This window comes from Labrus mixtus, chromosome 22 (genome assembly GCF_963584025.1).
Source record: "Labrus mixtus chromosome 22, fLabMix1.1, whole genome shotgun sequence".
In the NCBI taxonomy this organism is placed as follows: Eukaryota; Metazoa; Chordata; class Actinopteri; order Labriformes; family Labridae; genus Labrus; species Labrus mixtus.
In genome coordinates this window covers 15,143,134-15,164,301 of record NC_083633.1, presented here as the reverse complement: position 1 = coordinate 15,164,301, position 21,168 = coordinate 15,143,134, and the positions used below count along the sequence as shown (strand labels likewise).

Here is a 21,168-nt window from a genome sequence, read left to right as displayed (position 1 = left end):
GCTGTACAGCTTACTTTAACACACTTGTAAGCACATTGGCAACACTTGTGGCGTGTTAAGCCTCCTGTAGATCAAAATAGAGAAAGTCTGTAGCCGGCTTTGAAAAAGCAAATGTTAGAGACCCAGCTGTTGAATACTGAAGAGAAACCATTTCATCCAACAAAACCCAAATGCGTGCAGTCTATAAGGCTATTAGGCGTACAGCTTGAAGGGTTTAATCACTATCCGTGGTCTATAGGGTCCATTACCCATAGACTGCATTATGGTCTTTGGCTACTCTTTGGTGGTCAGAGGTCAAAGCACTCTTACAATGATGCACAGTGCTTTATTGACTTACTGGGAGGTGGGAAGTGCTTTTATCACTGCTCCTTACTGTGTACAAAAATGAGCCTCTACATGTGTGAATAAATTGTGTAAAAGAATGTCAATACAAACATGTGCTCTCCTATAGCCTCTAGTATAAATAAATGTACATTTCCATCATGTTTATGAACAGCTAGAAGCTGGTGGTCATATTGCTCCATTCCTTTGTGTGTTTGAAGTTTTAAATACATGGCAGAGTGAATAATGTCGGGGTGGTGAGGAAGCAGTAATTGCAGCAGGGATAAATATCCTCCATTTTTCTTTATCTTTCATGTACAGAGCGGCTTTGAGTCTGCGGGGAGAATTAGCATAATGAGGGGAAAGTAAATGAGCAACGCTTCACGGTTTGACAAAATGGCCGCCATCTGAGGCAAATTGCAGAGGTGTGTAAGTATGGCTGCGGATTGACAAGTGAGGAGAGGTTTCATGTCTCACCAATGTTCAAATTAACAGACCTACAGGCGATATTGGCTGTCGTTTAAATAATCTATACATGACGAGCTCTGGGGAAGAAATGAGTGGGTAGATGCATGCTAGTATGGAAACGTGGTAATTATTGGACTGTCAGAAAGCCAAAGGCAGCATGGACCTTTTAACATTCAATAATACACAAGGGATCTTTTTTTTGCCAATGACAATCCTCAACATTTGCTGGGCACTTAAAGCTAAGTAGCACCTGCTTTCATCTGATCAATTGATGCTACTGTCTATTTATAACAGTTGGCAAAAATATTGATCCACAGTGAACCACATACACCTCTGAAGCATAAATATGTCGGTAGGAATAAGTAATGGTTGAAAGGCAAATACTGATTTGTTTGGCTTAAATACAAACATCTAGAGTGGGCTGGAAAATCTATCAAAAATATGCTTATCATGACTCAAACTGACCTGATCGATAACTTTATAAAAACATCTCTACCACAGGACCCCAACCCGTCCTTTAACACTGCTTAAGGAGAATTTCAGTCCAGTTTTAGGTCATAAAATGAACCATTCCTGCCAGAAAATCTAATACATGTAGACAGAGACACTACAAGAGGCCTCAACATTCAGATTCAAGCCTTCCCAAGTTCAGTTTAAGACATTTCCCCCCAGCACCAGTTGTTCGTCCCCTCTCTTCACTTACCATCTTCTGCAGGTACTTCTCCTTGCGGACATCCACCATGACCAATCCCTCCTTGACCAAGCCCAGGCCCACGTCATCCTTGGTGTCCCCGAACTGTATTGTGACGAGTGGGCAGGTGGCGCCCGAGTACTCCACATTCAACAGGCACTGGGTGTTCTGAATATCCCGCACGATGCAGTCCACCACGTCACCACGGGCATCATCCTGAAGAAGAAAGGGATAGGATTGAAAAGACAGAGGAGGCAAGAGAGGGGAAGAAAAGGAGTCAGTAAAGATAAGATGAAGTCAATTTATTGCTTTAATTTGTAACTTCCCTAAAGCTCCTGTGAGGAACTTTCATGTTGATTCTGGCGCCCCCTGTGGACAATGCAGTACATCTTGTCTCTTTGTTAATGATGTCCTATACATGTGTAAGAAGCATTTTTATTAAATGCCAAATCTCATTCTGCTTTCTTTTAACAGTCAAATGTATCACTCATCGAAAGAGATTGAAAATGTAAATAAAAAACAAAAAGCAGTTAGTCAATTTGTCTGATACCTTCCCTGCAGCAGAGGGACAGGGCACTAAAAATAACTCTATAGAAATAGTCAAACTTGTTGCTTATGGTCTTTGTTGCTTTGTCTTATAGACAGCAGACGTAGTCATTTCAATCTGTTTAATAACCGTCTTAAAACTCCCCACAGGAGCTTTAATTATATTTATGCCAAGGAAAAAGATAATAATAATAATTTATACTTTATTGATCCCGCGAGGGGAAATTCGTTTTTTACACTCTGTCTAGTTAACATGCTACACAAACATAGGCTGAAATACACACACATGCACAAACAGGATCCTATGGACATGCACTAATGGAGAGGTCTCAGAGTGAGGGGGGCTGCCTGCTCCTGAGCTGGTGGGGGGGGGGGGGGGGGGGGGGGGGGTTGGGTGCCTTGCTCAAGGGCACCTTGGCAGTGCTCAGGAAGTGGACTGGCACCTCTCCAGCTACCAGACCAATTTCCGGACTTGGTCCATGCCGGGACTTGAACCGGTGACCCTCCGATTCCCAACCCAAGTCCCTACAGACTGAGCTACTGCCGCCCACGATCCAAAAAGATCCATGCATTTTAAGTGGTTTTAAAGTCTTTAATTTAACTTAGATAAACTTTAAGGTACCCTGATGCACAAACTTAATTACATGAAATGCAGATGTGTTTAAAAACAGCCTACTTAAAATAAAAGCTCAAAGTGATTTGTGATAAGAAATCAAGTTAAGAAAGTGGGGGGGGGGGGAAACTCAGTAGTCTTACATACAGATGCACACAAGCCAATTGATTACTGTTACATGATCACACTGTAATCCATCTGCTGTGTCACACAGCAATTATCTACTCAACCTGTTCTACACATTTCTATGAGGCTGAACTATCTAATGGTCAGCCTCTCACCCAGCCTCCTCCTCCTTCACTTTTTTTCTCTTTTCTTCACTTGGTTACCTCTCTCCCTCTTCTTCCCATACTCCCTGAATGTGAAAGGCCAGGGTTTGATTGAACACATGGTGGAGGCTGCATGTAATCCTGACCTCCGAGACAAACAAGGAGCTGCATCTTCAGAGACAGGAAGACACTTAAAAACAAAAAAATCAGTCCCTGGCCATCATCCATTCCTCCCCTACACCATCCATCTCTCCTCTTCCCTTCTTTCTCGCCCTGGTCTTGTCTCCATGGCAACCCCCTTCGAGCTAGCCGCCCTTGGGTATGTGCATGTCTGTTGTGTGCGTGTGTGTGTGGGCAGGGAAAGCTTGTTCAAGATACAAAACTAAGGGCCTTTTTTGTCCCCCGCTCTCCCCCTGGTCAGCTTGTCACAGGCGCTGCAAGGGAGCTTAGGGCGAGAGAGAGAGGGAGGAAGAAAGAAAGAGACATCTGACAAAGGGGGAGAGAAAGAAAGAAATGCTGGAAGAGAGAATTACTGAACAAGAATACTTTTACTTTCATAATTACACTTGTGAGGGGGGAAAGCAAGATTAATGAGAGTCTACTAGTGACCCCCTCTTGTCCACCATATGTGCAGAACAGACCTCCTTCAATGTGTTAACAGGCTGAAGAAAATGAATTCTACCTCTTATAAATCAATATCATTAGGTGTGCAGCTGGGTGTTCTTGGGTTTTTAGAGGGAGTAACTACAAAAGCTTAAATTTAGCACTGCTTTTCTAAAACTGTCTTTTAAACCTTGTGAACATTTTATTCACAAGCACCTTTTCTATTGAACAACATCTTATTTACACAAGTGTAAATTATGTCCAATAATATAGCAAACATACAAGGCAGATGCTTTTATTAAACACTAGACAAACTGTCAAACAATAAAATACAATGAGAATGGGAAAATCCAGACTTTGACAGTTTATGATTGTCTATGCTGAAGAGAATTCATGTGATTGGGTTGATTATTTAAGCACGACAGTATCGTAAATGTTTCAGTGTCAACAGGTTCTTGTCAGCTTTATTCAGTGACCTTTAGTTCAACAATTAACAAGCAACCTTTTGCTGTAATACTTCGTTTTAAATATGATATAAAAATATTATTAGATAATTTGAACAACCTTTCCATTGTCACTTATTTGTAAAACACATCCATTAGGGAATGGTTATGCGTATTATCTTTTAGATTTTATTTGTCGTTCATCTCAGAGTGCACTCTTGGCATACACCTGTCTCTTTAATTGGCTAAGCAGGTAGAATACAGAAGTGGCAGTGTGTACTGAGTAGAGGTGGCAGAGAGTTCAATTCATCTATGATAAAATTGGATTAAATTGTGCTAAAAATGTGGAAGCAGTCATTGCTTTGATAGAGGCAACTGCTGCAGGTGTCATGGAGGTAACATTTGCATTGTGTCACCTACTTTTCATGGAGGAAAGAGTTTTTCTACAAAACAGTGAGAGTGAAACTACATCTTGTTGTCTTTTTGGAGATAGCGCTTTATGTTACATTTAGGGAAACTACTGTGAAAAACATCATCACGTCCCACTGGCAGGATTTTGGTGTGAAAAAAAGAGTAAAGAATGAAGCGGTTTTGTGAAGGCAGACCTTTTTGTGCAGGGCATCAGGTGACAGACTGTGAGACAAAGGCAACAACCTTTCCTGTGTGCTGCAGCAAAAGGCACAGAACAAGTGGGGCATCGGGCTGTCAGCGTAAGAGATGCAGGAAAAAAGCTCCAGATAAAGCAGATGGGAAACACATGAAAGGAAAAACCACGAGAAAACCGAGAGAGGAGTTAAAGGGATGAGACAGATGCAGAGTGACAGAGAAGGAGAGGTGGGGGGTGCATGTCAGCTTCCAACGTAAAGCTGTGTGTGTGTGTGTGTCGGGAGGGGGGGGCTAAAGTGTAGGTGATGCCTTTGTCCCCCAGGTTGGATCAACAGATGGGCCACTTCATCCTTCAGGAGACACTGACTCATCAGACAGGTGACAGCATGCATTCAGGCACCACCACACACACACACACACACACACACACACACACACACACACACACGTTTAAGGCAACAATATGTATGATTTTGGTTCGGTGCACTTTGGTGGTAACACTTTGGAATCAGAATAAAATGAATACCAATGTCTCTGTATGAATTTCAAACACAAACAAGACCATCATCATAAGACTGGATTATTGCTGTTTAGTTATTTTGAATGTTTTTAACTGCTTCTGCGGGGTAGATGCCTGACAAAATGATTGAAAGCATGTTACAGAAACAGCCTTTTTAAAATATTATCCACAACACAGATTCTTGATGAGTGATACAACTGACTCACAAAGCACCTCTCACATGTACAGGAAATAATCAGGAAAGATATAAAAAGTACTGTTTGTCTACATAGTGCGCCAACATTAAAGAGCCCATATTATGCCCTTCTTGGGGTTCGTATATTTAATCTATGTATCTACTTTTGTACATTCACAATAGATAAAGTCTGAAAAAAGTGTCTGTTTTCATGTACTGCTCCTCCTTGCTCCCTCTACGCTCTGAGTCTGTCAGCTGCACTCTGTTGAGCCCACACTGTTAGACCCCACGTGGGCCAAGTCTGCTCTGATTGGTCTGCCGATCCGCTCTGTCGTTATTGGTCAGTTGCTCAGCACGCGTCTCGGAAATTTCAACATGAGCTGCAGGGCTTGCCACAACGAGCCAATGGGCTTAGATCAGTGATCTCACACTGACAATGACGTCAGACTGACAAATTTTTATCGAGGGGGGCTAGAACCGAGCGTTACATGCGGCTAATGCTACAGCTAACAGGAGGACATAGGAGAAGACGCGTTTCTGCGGACTTTGAATTTTTGCACATAGATGTGCCTAAACATGCACAGGACACTTGGAAAACACACTAAAGAGCATATAAAACCAGAAAAAGCATAATATGGGACCTTTAACAATCAAAATTAAGGTAAAAAATGTGAAAATCTAGATCTAATTTATATATCTTTATTGATCTAGCTATCTTAACCATCTCTATTCATAGCCATATCAATATCTACAAACGTATATATTTATCTCTCCATGTTTCTTTGTCTATTTATGGAAGTCCATCTGTTTCTATGCTAACAGAGCAAATACCCTTTAAACAAACACACGTCCAATTAAGACCAGGCTTAGCACTGAATTAAGCACATAGCAACACATGTTCTATCCGCCCAATCTCCTCAGGATGCTGCCAGCTCAGAAGACTCCCAAATCGACCCCCCTGATATACACAAACCAGTATCGACCCAGACAGACAGACAGACAGACAGACACACACACACTAATAGTCACTGCAGGTTGAGTAAACACACTAGGATGTAAACAAAAGATTAGGGCTGTTGCAGAAAAAAAGTAACCGCTGCTCAGCTGTCAGATGGGCATTTACAAGACAGAAACACATTAAGCACCTGGACAGTTTGTACTAAATGTAGGGCGTGTGTGTTGGTCTGGGTTGTTGGAGAAATGTAGTAAACATTATCAGACTGCTCATAAACATTAATGTTGCTCAACTATTCTCTTATTTTCATGCTAAGAAAACCAATGGCTTCATGTTGGTCAATGCTCTGCACACATGAATTATGTATGAGCAGAACTTATCCAACACTTGCATGTGTTGAAAACTCGACGACCCTGTCTCTCAGTTAGAGACTTTATCACCTCATACCACAAGTGACACCCCAACACTTTTCATGCCTTGCCAGAAAAGTCAACTCTCAGAAGCTGGCAGAAAAGTCAGAGTGAAGAAGTTGATATCTCAAAGTTAATTTAGAAGCTCTCGGTTGCGACACATATCTCAGCTCTGCACTTACGTCCTGTGGGATCTGGATGAAGGCGAAGGCGTACTCGGTGGCCTGTGCTGGCAGGGTCCTGATGCTGAAGGCAGGGGGGATGACAGCCAGACGAGTGGACGACACGACTTCTCTCTGAGGGAGGATAACCGAGGACAGAAATCAAATATGGAGCATTTTATTTAAGGCCGTCTTGATGATTCTGATAAATGTAATCAAACAGACACATAGCAGCATTTTCTTTCTGTTTTATCAACACTAAGTCCTAAAACTTGGATTCAGCGTCAGATATATTTACTCATGGGATATGATTAGGTTAGTTTTAAAAGAGAAACTCAAGAACAAGCTGAGTGTGTTTTCCTCTTAGCAAACATGGCAGACATCCATCTCCAGCTACAAACACCTTAAAGGGGCCATCAGAGATTTGAGGAAAAACGTCTGGCTTGTTCTGAGACGATACAGATGCAAACATGTGACAAGGTGGTGGAAATCTTGTCATGGAAGTTTTCTCTCTGAATATCCAACATCACAGAGTGTACCTCTTAAATCAAACACGTCTTCATGTGAAGGACATTCTCAAACAAAACACAGCAGGTACTCAGACTCTAAATTCATCCCGCACCCTCTCATGGTTTTTCTATCTTCCCTGGATTCTGATTCAATTCTGAAATCCTTCTGTCACTTTAACGATGATAGTTTACAACTGTGAAAGACGGACAGATGCCATTTTGTAACTTAAGGGCTGCATGTGTGTGTATGTCACCTTCCCGATCGTTTCACAGCTGTTTCTGCAGCAGCACTGAGTCACTTTCACTAAGCTCCATCTGCTCTGCTACGAGCGAAGAGGAGAGGCGACAATAGACGCTGAGTTGAAAGTCAGCAGACTTGTCGGATTAGAAAATAATACTAAATCAGAAGAATGTAAAAACTACAACACAGCTTGACAGTGTGTTCTTGATTCTGATTATAACAGTGCTAGATATCCGTTTAAAGAAAACACTGAATTGTGTGATGATTAAAGACATCACATTTGATGATTTTTATGAATGAGTAGGCTTAAAACTTTTCTTTTTGATAAGTAGTTGGGGCTGGCTCAGGTATGGACCAGCTCCTAGTTGTGCTGCTATAGGCTAAGTCTGCCGGGGGACCTGTCACACTGGGCTCCTTTCCTCTCTCTCACTGTATGCATTCATGACATTACTGCATGTCACTAACTGTAAATCTTCAAGTAACATTGAAGTTACTGACCATGTATCTTCCTGGGAGCTCCTGAGCTGCATTGTCTCCTGGTTTCTTTGGATTGTTGGTGATTATCATTATAGTTATAAAATGTAAATGATCAGTTTATTTTCATACATTGCTGTCCCTACACTATATATAATACTACACATGTAATACTACACATACTTTTAACATTATTACTGGCATTGTAGCTTTAAATCTATCTTAATCATTGTTGTTACTGTTGCTCTGTTTGTCTCTTTCTCTGGGATCTTGTTCAGGTTGTCATGATATCAGAATTTGAACTTCTATACAATAATAGTAAAAATCTGACTAATCAATACCAGTCGTGAAACCAGTGACAAAAACACAAGTCCTATTAGATAACTTTTCTTTTTCAATGATTATCCAATAGGACCTGCATACTATCTCAATAACACAACTACATTGATACTGAGACATTGCCTACATTTTTTTTAAATTTAGACAGTATGCAGATGTTGGCTTGACATTTATGATGGAATCATTCCTCTCCTGTGCTCCTGTTTTATGAAATAAATGTCCTTTCTTAAAGTTTCAGTACTTTTTGATCCCAACAATCATTTGAATAACAAAGTGTATCCTTAAATGCGTGTTATCAAAACATTCTGACAACCTTAGATCCTCTTTGCTGAATATGACTTCAGCACTCCTGGTTCCTAAATTAGAACAAAAATCCCGTTGCTATGCTATTCAGTATGTACTACATTCTCTGATGAGAAGCAATGGAGTGATAAACTTGATAAATCCCCGCAGGTATAAGCCAATGTGACCAATCAGTGATCAGAACAGGCTGCCTGAAGTGAGAACCTGCTGATGGAACGTCAGACATATACAGCCGTTAGGAGTGGGGAGTTAATTTAATGACCTCCATATCTTAGGTTAATGTGTTCATTGGACTGTTCAGTCTAGACAGAGAATACCTTGAACATTTATTATGGATAAGGTTATGGTTAAGATTTATCAACCCCATATTAGATTTTGACAGCACTGTAAATGTGGGCTTTAAAAAATGAAAGACAAAAGTGCTCTGCTGTGTTTGCTAATGATCACATAATAACTCAGAGAGACGTGTACCTGAGACAGGTGGCTTTATTATCGCCTAACAGCTCATGACACAGCGGCATGAAATCAAGGCCAGAATGACTCAACCTGAGATGACGCAAAACTAAAGAGTATGAGGTGGATATCAGCTTGAATTCTTTTTTTTTTGTAAGCCAGGTTGGCCTCGGAGAATCACACTTTCAGCAACATGCCAGGGCACATCGTGTCTGCCAGCCAAACCTCGAGTTGTCCCCCTGCTCTGAGGTCAGTCACACACTGTGCCGCTACACTGCATCATGGGAAAACTCCTGCAGGCCAGGACATTGCTGCATGAGCCACTCGGTGATGCAAGTGTGTGTATGCACGTGGGCAGGAAACAACACTATAACACACTCACAAGGATGTAGTGCCTTCGTCATCGCAGGAAAAAAAAAATCAAGAGAGAGGGGGAGTTCTGCTTTTGTCTTTGTTATAAAAAGGAATAAAAAGATAAACTCAGATGCACTCTTTGCTTAAGTCGTGAACAATAAAGAGAAAACAAACAAGCCTGCAACATATTTGTTCTAAAATCTGCAGCTTGAAGGATACATAAAGGCTGTAAATCTGCTTCGAATGCAGAAATAGGCAAACAACTGGTGTCTGAATAAATGCAAGAGATAGAAAAGAAATCCCTTTTCAGGCTATACTTTCCTTCCGGCTCTGGGTTTGGCCAAAACAAAACATGACTAATGTTTGTGCTTCCTGAGCCTGCAAACAATTGCATTATGTTTTAATGATGACAATGCAACATTCAGCACAAACTCAGGGTCAAAAAGTTACTCACATTGCCATAGTCGATGTAGAAGACATGAACCTTTGCTGGCGACTCAACTTTCTCCACTCTGGCTCTGTACCTGCAGCAGCAAAGGGATAATTGAGAGAGAGACACAGGCAGAGAGAAAGAGAGAGAGAGAGCAGAGGGAAAAGAGAGATGAAGACAGAGGGCACAAGAGGAAAAGGAGATGAGTAAATGATTCCGCGCTTATTTCCCTGGGGAGAAGGTGTTGGAGGATCTGTCTGTTGTGATCGGGGGAGAGGAGAGAGGAGAGGATGAGCAGGCTGGGTGGGGGGAGTGAGAGTGGGGGACAGAGGGGATCTATCAGGACATGGAAGAGCTGGGAAAATTGCACTGAGGCCTCTTTGCAATAAAGGATAGAAATTTAAACCAATTTTTGCCTTGTAGCAAACAACTTTAGCACATTAGTGCTAATCAGAAAACGCAGCAGTTTTACTCTGTAAGGTTTGATTTTCCAGCACACTTGGCGACTGAATTTGACTGAAAATCAACTTCATATTACAAGGACACAACAGATTAGTGACAAATTAATGAAAGACTACAAAAAAGTGTCAATTTATGAGACAAATCCTGCTTGCTAAATCATAGAGTCTTCATAGCATGTTTCCCTCAGTAAGTGTCTGCTCATCTGACCATTGCTTGTGTGACTCTCAGCTCTGAGAGCAGGGAACGACAGATTGGCTGAGAACCAAGGATGGCAGGAGGAGGCCAAATAATTACAGGCGCACGGGCACAGAGAGACACAAGAACAAAGTTGAAACCAAAATAAATGATTAACAGGAAGACAAAAAGAACAGCACTCAAAGCAAAGGAGAAGAGAGAGAGAGTGAGAGAAAGTGTGGGTGATTGATGAACAAAGGTTTCGCTTTTCTGTTTACTCTCACTCGTAGAGGCCTTGAAAGGAGACACATTTCTAATTAGCCCCCTAATGAAGCAAGCCGACATTTCACATGCATCAGAGTACAAAGTTATGGACACAGAACAATGTGGACATGAACGTTATTAGCTGAGTATTAGAGATGAAAACAAAAACCTAAAACATTTGGTTTGGTTGCTGAAGTGAACATGAGTTTTCCAGAAAGGAAGTGTGGGTTAAAAAAGCAGATGGACTGTTTAAAATGCTCATTGATTTGCAGGAGACAAACTTTGGTTCTGCCACTCAAAAACTAGAGAAGCATTGAGGGAAGGGTGGAGGGAAGAAAGACGAGCACCTGTGTCGGGGAACATTTGGTTTTTTAATCAGTTTCCTAATCTTTTTTTTTCACTGTCACCTTCTTGACACACACACACTCTCTCTCTCTCTCTCTCTCTCCCTCCCTCCCTCCCTCTGTCGCTGTGACTTTTATCTGTCCCCATGACCATCTGTAAACTTCCAACATCCGGAGAGAAGACTGGATGAAGAGTGTGTGTGTGTGTATGTGTGTGTTACTGTCAAGCCACTGCTGATTCTAAGGGGCAAAAGCAGTGGCAGAGAGCTAATTACAGCCTGTGGGTGTCTGCAGTTAATGCATCACAGGTTTAAATAGAGACAAGATAAAAATTAAATGTCAGGGAATTTAAAGAGGGAAAAAACACCATCCTATACGTCTTATAGAACTGCAGCATATTAATCTGGAGTTAAATGTCTCAGTTGTTTGATTTGTTCAGGAAATTAAAATCATCTTTTGCAAAAGCTATTTAAGAAAAGCTGCTTAAAAGCATTAAAACATGTTACAGGGTTTAGGTCTGCTCACCATTCTCCATCAGCAAACTTGGCTATGCAGTAGTCCCCTCGCCGTGGAGCGTAGGATCCTTCCACTGGCGGCTGGGCAGCGATCTCTGCTCTCATGGTCTCCATCAGGCTCTCCAACTGGCCTCCTGACAAACACACAGACACATGAGTGAGATGAAGACGTAACAGTGCAATTAGAGTTTTGGTTGCGTTTCATTGCATCACTTTAAGCTATTTTCCTTTTCCTGATGCCTTTGGTGTTTTCACTCTTATTACCAATTTGCCAAAGAAAAGTTTTGCCTTCCAGTAAAGCAGTTGGACATTTAAGGGTGTCGAATAAAATAGATCTCAAATGTCATACATTTAATCACAAACAAGATGTTGCTTTGATTTGGATGTTATTTGACTGTGTGTGATTGACAGAGGACAGGTTCAAAGACACCACTGTGAAGCTTTTAAATAAGTAAGATAACAACTGAAATATGTCTGATGCAACTTATGCAAAGTCACAGACTGAGGATTTCTCTAAAGGTAGTTTGTGCGTCTGAAGTGCCCCTCATAATTATTACCCTTCATTTTGTCACGAGAAATTAGATTACTTTATTGATGCTGCAGCTGGGATTAGATATAAACCTTGGTTCGGATACATTGCATCACTGTGGCAAAATACTTTACAACTTGATTTAAATCAACAAGCCAAAACTTGAATCCTTCCTGGTGGAGCACAAAGCTCCAAAATCAATCGAAAATGTATTTTAGGACGAGGAAAACTGTACTGGGTCGGGGGCCTTCTATACTTCAGCACAAATTCCACTTAACAACATATGAGCTCCATATTGACCCCTACTGCCCTTCAGAGAATGAGACCACAAGCACACAAAGGAAAGATCATCTGGTTTTCTAGCTGTTAGCCCATTAGCACCACGCAGCTAATGCTGGTTGACTCTGTTGGAGAAACAGAGCTTCGAGTGAAATGAGCCAGCTCTTCCAGTGGGCCTTCATGGCCTATCAAGCCATTATATCATGTGCAGCAAACCTATTATGGTGAATTCAAGGCGAGTGTGTGGCTGTCAATATGGTGGGAGTTGCAGAAATCAGATAGTGAGTCAGTGCTCCATGGATTTAATGAGTGCAGTAAGTGGCAGGCTGATTTGCACCCATCACATGCAATTGGGTAGCTGATTATGAGTGCCGTAAAGTATGTGCATCTCCAAGAGAGCCACTTCCACATGTTTGTGTAACGTATACGGTGTGTTTGTTTGTGTATGGCCAAGTGTGTTTACTTGTGTGTGTCTAAGTCTGCGTGTGTGAAGTGTGCGGAAGCAATTACAGCAGCCAGTTTAGTTAAGTGGCACACATGAAATCCCATGCTGTTTTTTAGAGGCCATTTTCACTGATCTACCACCTGGAAGAGGCTTTGTGGGAACACCAATGTCCCGAGTAGTGGAGGATCTTTAGCCATACAAATGCATACAGTGGGAAAGAGTATGAAGGCAAAATCTTGATCCTCAGATCGTGAATCGTTTCTTGCGCAGGATTTGAATATATGTTTTGCATTTATTTGAAGGGAAACTTTTTGAGGGAAGGAAAGCATCTGCAGAGAAGAGGGTTGAAAAGACTTCAACCAAATGAGTTCAAAGCTTCCTGCAGAATGGTTTTTACTACAAACTGGGTGGACATTTTGACATTTGACTCAGATGAATAGGTCTAAATAAGCGGCTTGTCACAGCTGAAAGCTAGACTATTTCTAAAATTTGAGTCTGTGAAAAAAGAAGTGAAACGCTGAGTCCTCTCACTCTGCATATGCTATCAGCCCAAATGCTCTGACCAGGAAAAAAAAACTTCAAGCTGCAGCTTCAAATTTCACTGAGTAACTTTAAATATGCTAGCCTTTGGTTTAAAAAAAAAAGTCTGCCTCAGGAGATACCTCATTATTGACTGTATGTATGCAAACTTAGATTTCACAAACCAGGTGAACACATTCTCTGATTTCTCCCACTGACCTGGTTTCTTATCTGCACACTACTGCAGCCCGTGTGTGATGTGATTAAGTTCTGCTTACTATGCACGTTTCTGTACGATCAAACACACATTTTGCAGGCAGGCAGTGCAGTACTACACCTCTTCTCTCCCCTGTACTGCTGTGGTAAGTTGTCATTAACACATCATTTTATTTATTCTAGTGGAGAAAGAGTAAATATAAATAAAGACGCTGCTTTCAGAGGGTTATCTGTGCATAGACAGCCGAGAAGCTGCCAACCAACAGCAGACAGCAAACCTTCATTAGCATGATGTCAAACTTTAAAAACAGCAGCGACGGGTATGAAGGGATTTAGAGTGTGCAGGAAAAGCTTGGAGCTCAGTTTGATTGAGGAGGGGGTCAGGGCGGAGGGGGGAACGGCGGCGTGCCCAAACAAATCGTTGGCCACCCACTGCTACGCCAAATGCTGATGAATGCAGGGAGGGGAATAGCAGTATAAATACACACACATTCAGACGCTTCTTCAGAGTTTTGTAGAGGAAGCAGTTTTTGGAAAATATGTCAGATGAATTGCTTCCCAAACCTCTCTCCTAAAACACGCACACACACAGGAGCAGTGTGGTTACATCATTACACTCCCGCTTGCTACAGCGGCTTGATGCAGACTTACTGGAATAACGTCGGGCTACAGCCGTCACAGGCAGCCACCTCTTTGATTTATTAATCTAATTAAAAAAAGTTAGTGTGTTTTTTCCTTACCTCTCACAGTGTACCAGTGTGTGTTTCTGTGTGTACTTTTACACTACACACACACACTTATGTATTTCTATTTCCTGGTCCATGTTCCACTTTGAGTCCAGAGAGAGAAGAATAAATGACACGAGCTTTAAGAGGCTCCTACCTGTTAAATATACATTCACATACATGAAGCCTTAATGGATGGAGCCTCTTATCTTAACCTAATTAAAAATGCTGTATTCATGTTAATGGTAAAGTAGGATTTTATCTGAATACATTAAACAAGAAAAACATCTTAGCACGCAACATCGTGAATGGGTCCCTGAATATTTGACGATGAACCGGTATGAGTATCAAACCTCTGCAAGAAGAAAAAGCAGACAATTGCTCCCCATCATATCACATGGTTTTACAAACCATAAACTACACTGAGAAAGCACAATGTAAAGTGCTGTTCCATGGATTATACAGTAATTTACAGAGCATCCACATTTTGCTTCATTTGATCCTGTAAGAAGAGAGACTGCTCACTTTAGAACACAGCACTCTTGTTTTGTTTTTCTTCTGCATGCTTAAAAAGCTCTGCTAAAAACATCACTGTAATTACTAGCTTAAGATGTTTTTATATTCTCTTTTTCCTTTTGGATGTAGATTCCAGCTACCTAGACTTGAGTATTGGCCACTACAAGTACCCCTCTGATGCCAGTGAAATAAATAATATCACCATCCTTGGCAAAAAAAAAAAGAAGCAATAAGTGGTGACGATCTGCGAGCTTTAACACTTGTGATAAAAAAAAAACTGAACCTAGTGGATTTTTGGGGGGCTGAAGAAATTTTGATACCAGATGAAAGCCTAAATGTGTGAACTGGCTGGTACTAGATTTAATCAAATATCAGGGACTGATAACTATACGCTGTATCTGACCTGGACCAGCTCCTGAATGTTTTTACATACTATGTCTAGCAGAAGAACAAAGTATAACCAAATATGGATCTATGGCACAGTTTCACTTGAACAGTCTGAAGGCTTTTTTTTCTTCTCTACTTGGTCACTTTAAAACATGAAACAGATAACTACATTTGGTTCTGTTGTGTCCTATAGCTGCAGGATTTAATTAAAAAGGCTCGATGTGTTCTCTAGAAGAACTCTTTATACGTTTTCTATCCTAGTTGGGAAACACACACTCGACTCAGTGAGGGCTCTGTTTGGGGTTATGCAGTCACAGGGCACTGACAGTGCAGTGTTATGGATCACCAATTTTAACAAGCTGATTTATGATCTGCTGTGACCCAGAGACTCACTCCAATTACTTCCAAGTCAAGTCCAGTCACACTTTAACAATAAATCTATGTCCATCCACTGACTGACATGAAAACTGGCCTTTTTCCCCTTAAAATGTCTCCTGTTGTTCTTCTGTGCAGACAAAAATAAAAAATAAAAGGTTTGTCCATCATTAAATTCAGATAATTTACCAGATTGATCAGTACAATAGGTTAAAAGTTATCTTTATTTTACAGCTTCATTTTCAGCAACACACTGTCACCTTGATGCTTTCCTGAGCAGTTTATAATGTGTCCATTGTGTCCATTGTGTTTGGTTTAGTATTCTGAGTGTGCTGTCTGCATTATCATTAACCGCTGTTGGGATTTACAAGTCCAATTTGCTGTGTCTGCTTCTTGGACAAAGGTGAACTGGATTTGAGGTTAGCGTTTTATCAGTAGCGGTGCAGGTTTATGTCCAGGTGAGTGCTCATCTACAGAGGCATGGTCAGAAAATGATTTGTATAAATATACATATCACAACAGAAGAGGCAGGCATTTAGAATTACACAAAGACGACAACTGTAAAAGAAGATATAACTCCGACAGCAATCACTATGGCAGAAAACTGGAATGAGTTTTACATGCTGCAGGCGAGCACAGAGAGAAAATCTAGGCCCTCTGGGGTCAATTGAATAGTCTTATGCAGCATCCCAGTGAAATTCTGAGTGAATGTGAACATTAGGAAAGAAGTGCAGCCAGGAGACTCTGCATTAGAAAGGCAAATTCCTATTTAATGCTGGCATAAAGACAACTAAATATCTGCGTGCAGAAGGGCTAAACCATGTCGAGCGTGAGTGCTTATTTTGTGTGGAGGGGAGAGCCAAAGCGATGATCCAAAAAACAGCCAAACCACTGACTGTGTCTGATGCTGGCCAATTTCTCTCTGTCTTCATCTCTTTATTCCACTGATGTTTTTTTCTCCCTCTTTCTGTAATTTGTTTATACACCATTATGGCTGCAGCTGTTTGTAAATCATATATAATTACATTCTGAATGCCCAGTGCAGAGTGGGGGAGCAGTTAGGCTTAAAACAAGGAAAGAATAGAGAAGGAGAGAGAGAGGATAGAGAGACTGTCAACATCTTTACAGGTTGGTTATGATTGTATTTGATTATATTGTGGAACATGGTGTGTGAGCAGAGACAAGAGGGGGGAACAAAAAGCCAATGAAAACAGTGAATCATGTGCCCTTTTCGCTACGCATCCCAAGGCCGTGCTGAATTCTATTAAGCCGTTTACGAAAGCCATTAAACTACAGAAGGGTAAATAATCACAAAATGACAGAAGCAGAGGCCAAGAGAGCAATGGTTGCTTATGAAAGCGTGCTAATTTCCCGGCTTATAAGAATGAAGGAATTAAGAGTCAAAGTGGAGCGTGTCTATGAAAAGGACACCTGCCGGGGAAACAAGAGATCCGGAAACGTAGACCTGGCTTTAATCCACTTTCATTTGGGAAGGAAAAGTAAGCAACATCTAGAGGAGTAAGACAGTTTTTGCAGCACGCTTCCTCCTTGTCTTAGAAATACTGCAGAGCCTTTAGTTTGCGGCCGGGCTGCCTGGTCAAAGACTGTTTGATACACATGGATGGTGCATCATCTACCATCTGAACAGAGCTTTGTGCTTCTGCTCACCTGTTTGTTCGCAGTGTTAAATATGCATGAGCTGTGGACAGGGGCTTTATCCTCTGGGGTAGAGGAATGGCTGCGTTTCAGGACATGCAAGCAGCACTTCAAAGGAAAAAAAAGTCTGCAATGACAAACAACATCACACAGCCTGGGCACAGTACGTACTGGCTAGGGAGGCATGAATTGTGTGCGTGTGGAGGAAACACACACACAAACACAGCTGTTCTGAGTCGAATGCCCCCTGTGGTTGGTCAACAAAGAAGCAGCACTCACCCTGGGGATATTTGTACACTTTCTTTCTGAAGACACAGTGTGACAATCAGGGAGCTAAGACAAGAGAAGGGCCATTTCCCTCGCATTCCTGAGTGATGTTTAAAGTGGTGTCAGCATCTGCCCAGCTCTGAGGGAGGCCACTATAAAAAACAAATGACCCCCTTTGCTTGACTAATGCTGCTCTCCTCCCACTGGAGAGTGATATGGATTATATCTTGTGCGATACCCCCTCCTCACTTCCACCAGCAATTACCCTGTTCCATTCGCCCCCTTCCCGGCAGTCTGGAGCCTTATACAGCAAATTACTGTTTCTGTAATTGAAAAAGCCATCACTGAAAAGATCTAAACAGAGGCAGCATCTGGGGCTCTCTTTTAGCATCCTTCTCCCTTGCTCCTCTCTCTGCCACCTGTCGAGCCTCATTGACTTCAGCTAATGTCCTGCTTTGATTGTAAGGACTCCAGATATATTCAGAAGATGGCCTCGGGCAACATTAGAGGGAAGACGAGCCGGGGCCAATTCTGAAGACGAGAACCCCATTTGGACCCATAAGTGGCTCACCGCTGCGAAAAGTGTCATTCAGCCACTCAGCTTTAGGTAATAGACCCACAAGTTGACATCAGTGCAAATTATGCTCGCTGAAAAAAGGTGTAGAATGCGGACGGAGACGCTTATTTTCTGTCCGGAAAATCAAAAGCAACCCGCCCCAGAGCGACAGGTGAGCTGACCTTTTAGAAGCTAAAGGTGCGTATCTGATTTAATAATGAATGCCCAGGGAGGGGGGGAGATCATGCAGGAAGGGTCTGACCTCTAAATATTGCATCTGCTGCAGTAGAAAGGAGCTGGAAAGGAAAAAAGTATCAGCGGGTGAAGCTACTTCTGGTGGAACTTTTGGTCACCTATTTGCTTAATTATCACACTTGTGCCAATTAACTTAAACACAACATGAAAGCCAGATGGCTGAAGATTCATCTGGGGAAAAATAAATTTTTTCAGCCTTTTACATGTGAAAGCAACAAACTTGATAAAGATAAAAAATAAACAAAGTGATGCAGAAAAGCAGCTTAACCTTTAGAATGATTGCATCTCCAACCGCGAGAACCGTACAGCAATTACAGCCATTCTCCTCTAATATGATGAGGTCATTACCCTCCTCAGTATAATCATTTAAACAATTGTCACATTAAACACTTTGTTATATTTCTTTTGTCTCCACAATGAAATCAAAGTGAATGCATTCTTTTTACAATTAGCTTTTTAAGTCATTGTTTTTAGACTGTTCAACGAAGAAGAGACATGATTAACAAAAGATGACTTTCTTTTTCACTTCACAAAAGAAAAGAGAAGGCGTTTCATAGATGCATTTGCGTAGAAGTTAACTATCTCTACCTCTGACTGATTTTGGCGTGACGCCTACAATGTCATAGTACGATATGTCATAGAGAATGGTTAAAAAAATAAATGATGAACTGAACACTGCAGACATTTTTTATGTTTTAAGACTGCTCTATGCTCTATGACGTTGTAATCACTTGACTGTCTTCACATGAGATCAAATTAGCAAGCCACTCATCCTGATCAATATTTAATGCTACAGTAATTCTCATGTCTTCTTATTGAAATCAGCACCTTGATATAAGTGTAAATGTGGTAGGCTGCCTCCACTTACAGAGTTGGACAGCAAAGAGATATTTTGATGCAATGATTGTGTTGGATGCAATGATTGTGTTGGATCACTGTGTAGAGGCCATGTTGGCTGAAGTCGTCAATATGTGGGAAAGCACACATTAAAGAGTGAAGAAGTAAATAAACCAAAATGAAAATATGCCATTGGCAGTAAAGAAATACAAGCTCTGTGAAAGAGTAAGATTGAAACATAACATTACACAGTGTTGGAATTAAATTTCAAAAGACAGAAGAGAAAAAAAAGGCCTGGTTTGAAGTGAAGCCAGAGGCAGAGCAGCTCCCTGCATGCCTTGCTCCATCACTGGCTGGGTCCAGCATCATTAGGTGATGAACAGCTGCTGTGTGTAAAAGGAAGAAGTGTGAATAATGTGGACGGAGTGGCACCTGGTTGGGGGGAACGACTCTTCTCATTATGAGGCTATGTGGGTGCCAGGTTACAACCACTAGACAGGATGTACCGCCAACCGAGCTACAGCTGAGGCTTGGGTCGGGCAGATTTTTGTCAGTCAGGATTGGGCCTAGAAATCCAGGCCTACAGAGAGGACAACTGAACTAGGTCCAAATTATGTTGAGGCTGCTAGCAAGGCAAAGGCACAAAAACAACAACTCGTGAACTGTTAGCCAAGGATCCAGTTTGTAGGCCAGGACAGCCCATGAAGGCTGGATCCAATATGCTTGAGTGTTGTAGGTTACTCATTCAAAGGAATCAAGGTGCTTATGCAACATAGAGAATGGGATATAAACCAAATACACAAGCTAAAAAACATTACATTTGGGACACAGAAAAGGCCCAGTGGTAACTCAGTCTACATTTAACCTGTTACTATGTCTTTTTGAAGGCTCCTGAATGTTCTTTAACCCTCTACATAAGGGTTATTCACTTGTTCAGTAAAAAACCTAATATCTTATTAAAGAGAAGACCGCAAAGCACACCAATACTTGGGTTGCTGTCATTACAGCTGCATATCCATAAAGACTTGAGCGCTATATTTAGCAGGATTTTAATTATGTCAACTCTCCAGCATAGTGGCAAAGCAACAACAGAGTACAGCACAGAGTCACTTCCTCCCACTGTGCCTGAAGTGGCCTCTGTCTTTTAGTGTCCAAGGTCACACAGATCTATGCAGGTCCCCCTCTGACAGTAATTACATATAGCCTCCGGAGAGAGCAACACACACAAGGAAAAAACAGCGAGGGGAAAAGAGAGAAAGCAGTACGAGGAAGAGACAATGCATGTGGGGAGAAAAATGAGACAATGAGAGATAAACGCACACAGCAACAGATAGAGAGCCTTAAAATAAACGGAGGATTAAGGAGTGCAATCCCTCAAGCTTCTCAGTGACTTGGAAAAGCCCATTCCTAACGTGGAATTAATCGCTTATCGAGCCTGTGTTAAGATATCCATATATAAGCAAAATACCCACACTTAAGAATAATTAAAAGTGAATAATTAAAATGGGAAAAGGGGTTAACTACAGAGCGCACAAGACCCCCAGAGAATAAAAGATATCACAAAGTGCATTCTCTCCATAAACTATGAGAATCACTTAGAAGATAACAGCATGAAGATTATTGCATGGGCCTATGTGTGTTTATTTAAGTGCAACAACAGCAGGATAGCCTTTTCAATCAGTACTGCCCTCAGCGGACCACAATAAATAATAAAAAGACCCCGGCCTACTGGATAGCCTTAACTACCACAGGGCTAATGGTTTGGAAACAGCATCTAAATATTAATGACTGTAACCCTACTGTGTATAATGTTGTTTTTTTTACTTTTTCCTCTCTATATTTTACAGTAAGGGATGCACAGTCCCCTAAACTGCATGTTTTTTGTGTTTTTTTACATCTTGCTCTACAGGACTTTCTAACACTGTTATGTTGCTCGCATAACTGAAATCAATCTGTTTATTCT

General features: G+C 41.4%; 1 protein-coding gene across 1 annotated transcript in view; it reads right to left on the bottom strand.

Annotated features, from left to right (window-relative positions):
• Window positions 1-21,168, bottom strand: part of snd1 (staphylococcal nuclease and tudor domain containing 1) — a 167,226-nt gene that overhangs the window by 14,602 nt on the left and 131,456 nt on the right. Inside the window, exons 19-22 of the mRNA XM_061029798.1 lie at window positions 11,654-11,777; window positions 9,909-9,978; window positions 6,803-6,916; window positions 1,493-1,696 (exon numbers count right to left, since the gene is read on the bottom strand). Coding sequence (XP_060885781.1) covers window positions 1,493-1,696; window positions 6,803-6,916; window positions 9,909-9,978; window positions 11,654-11,777 — 512 coding nt within the window. The remainder of the gene's footprint in view (window positions 1-1,492; window positions 1,697-6,802; window positions 6,917-9,908; window positions 9,979-11,653; window positions 11,778-21,168) is intronic.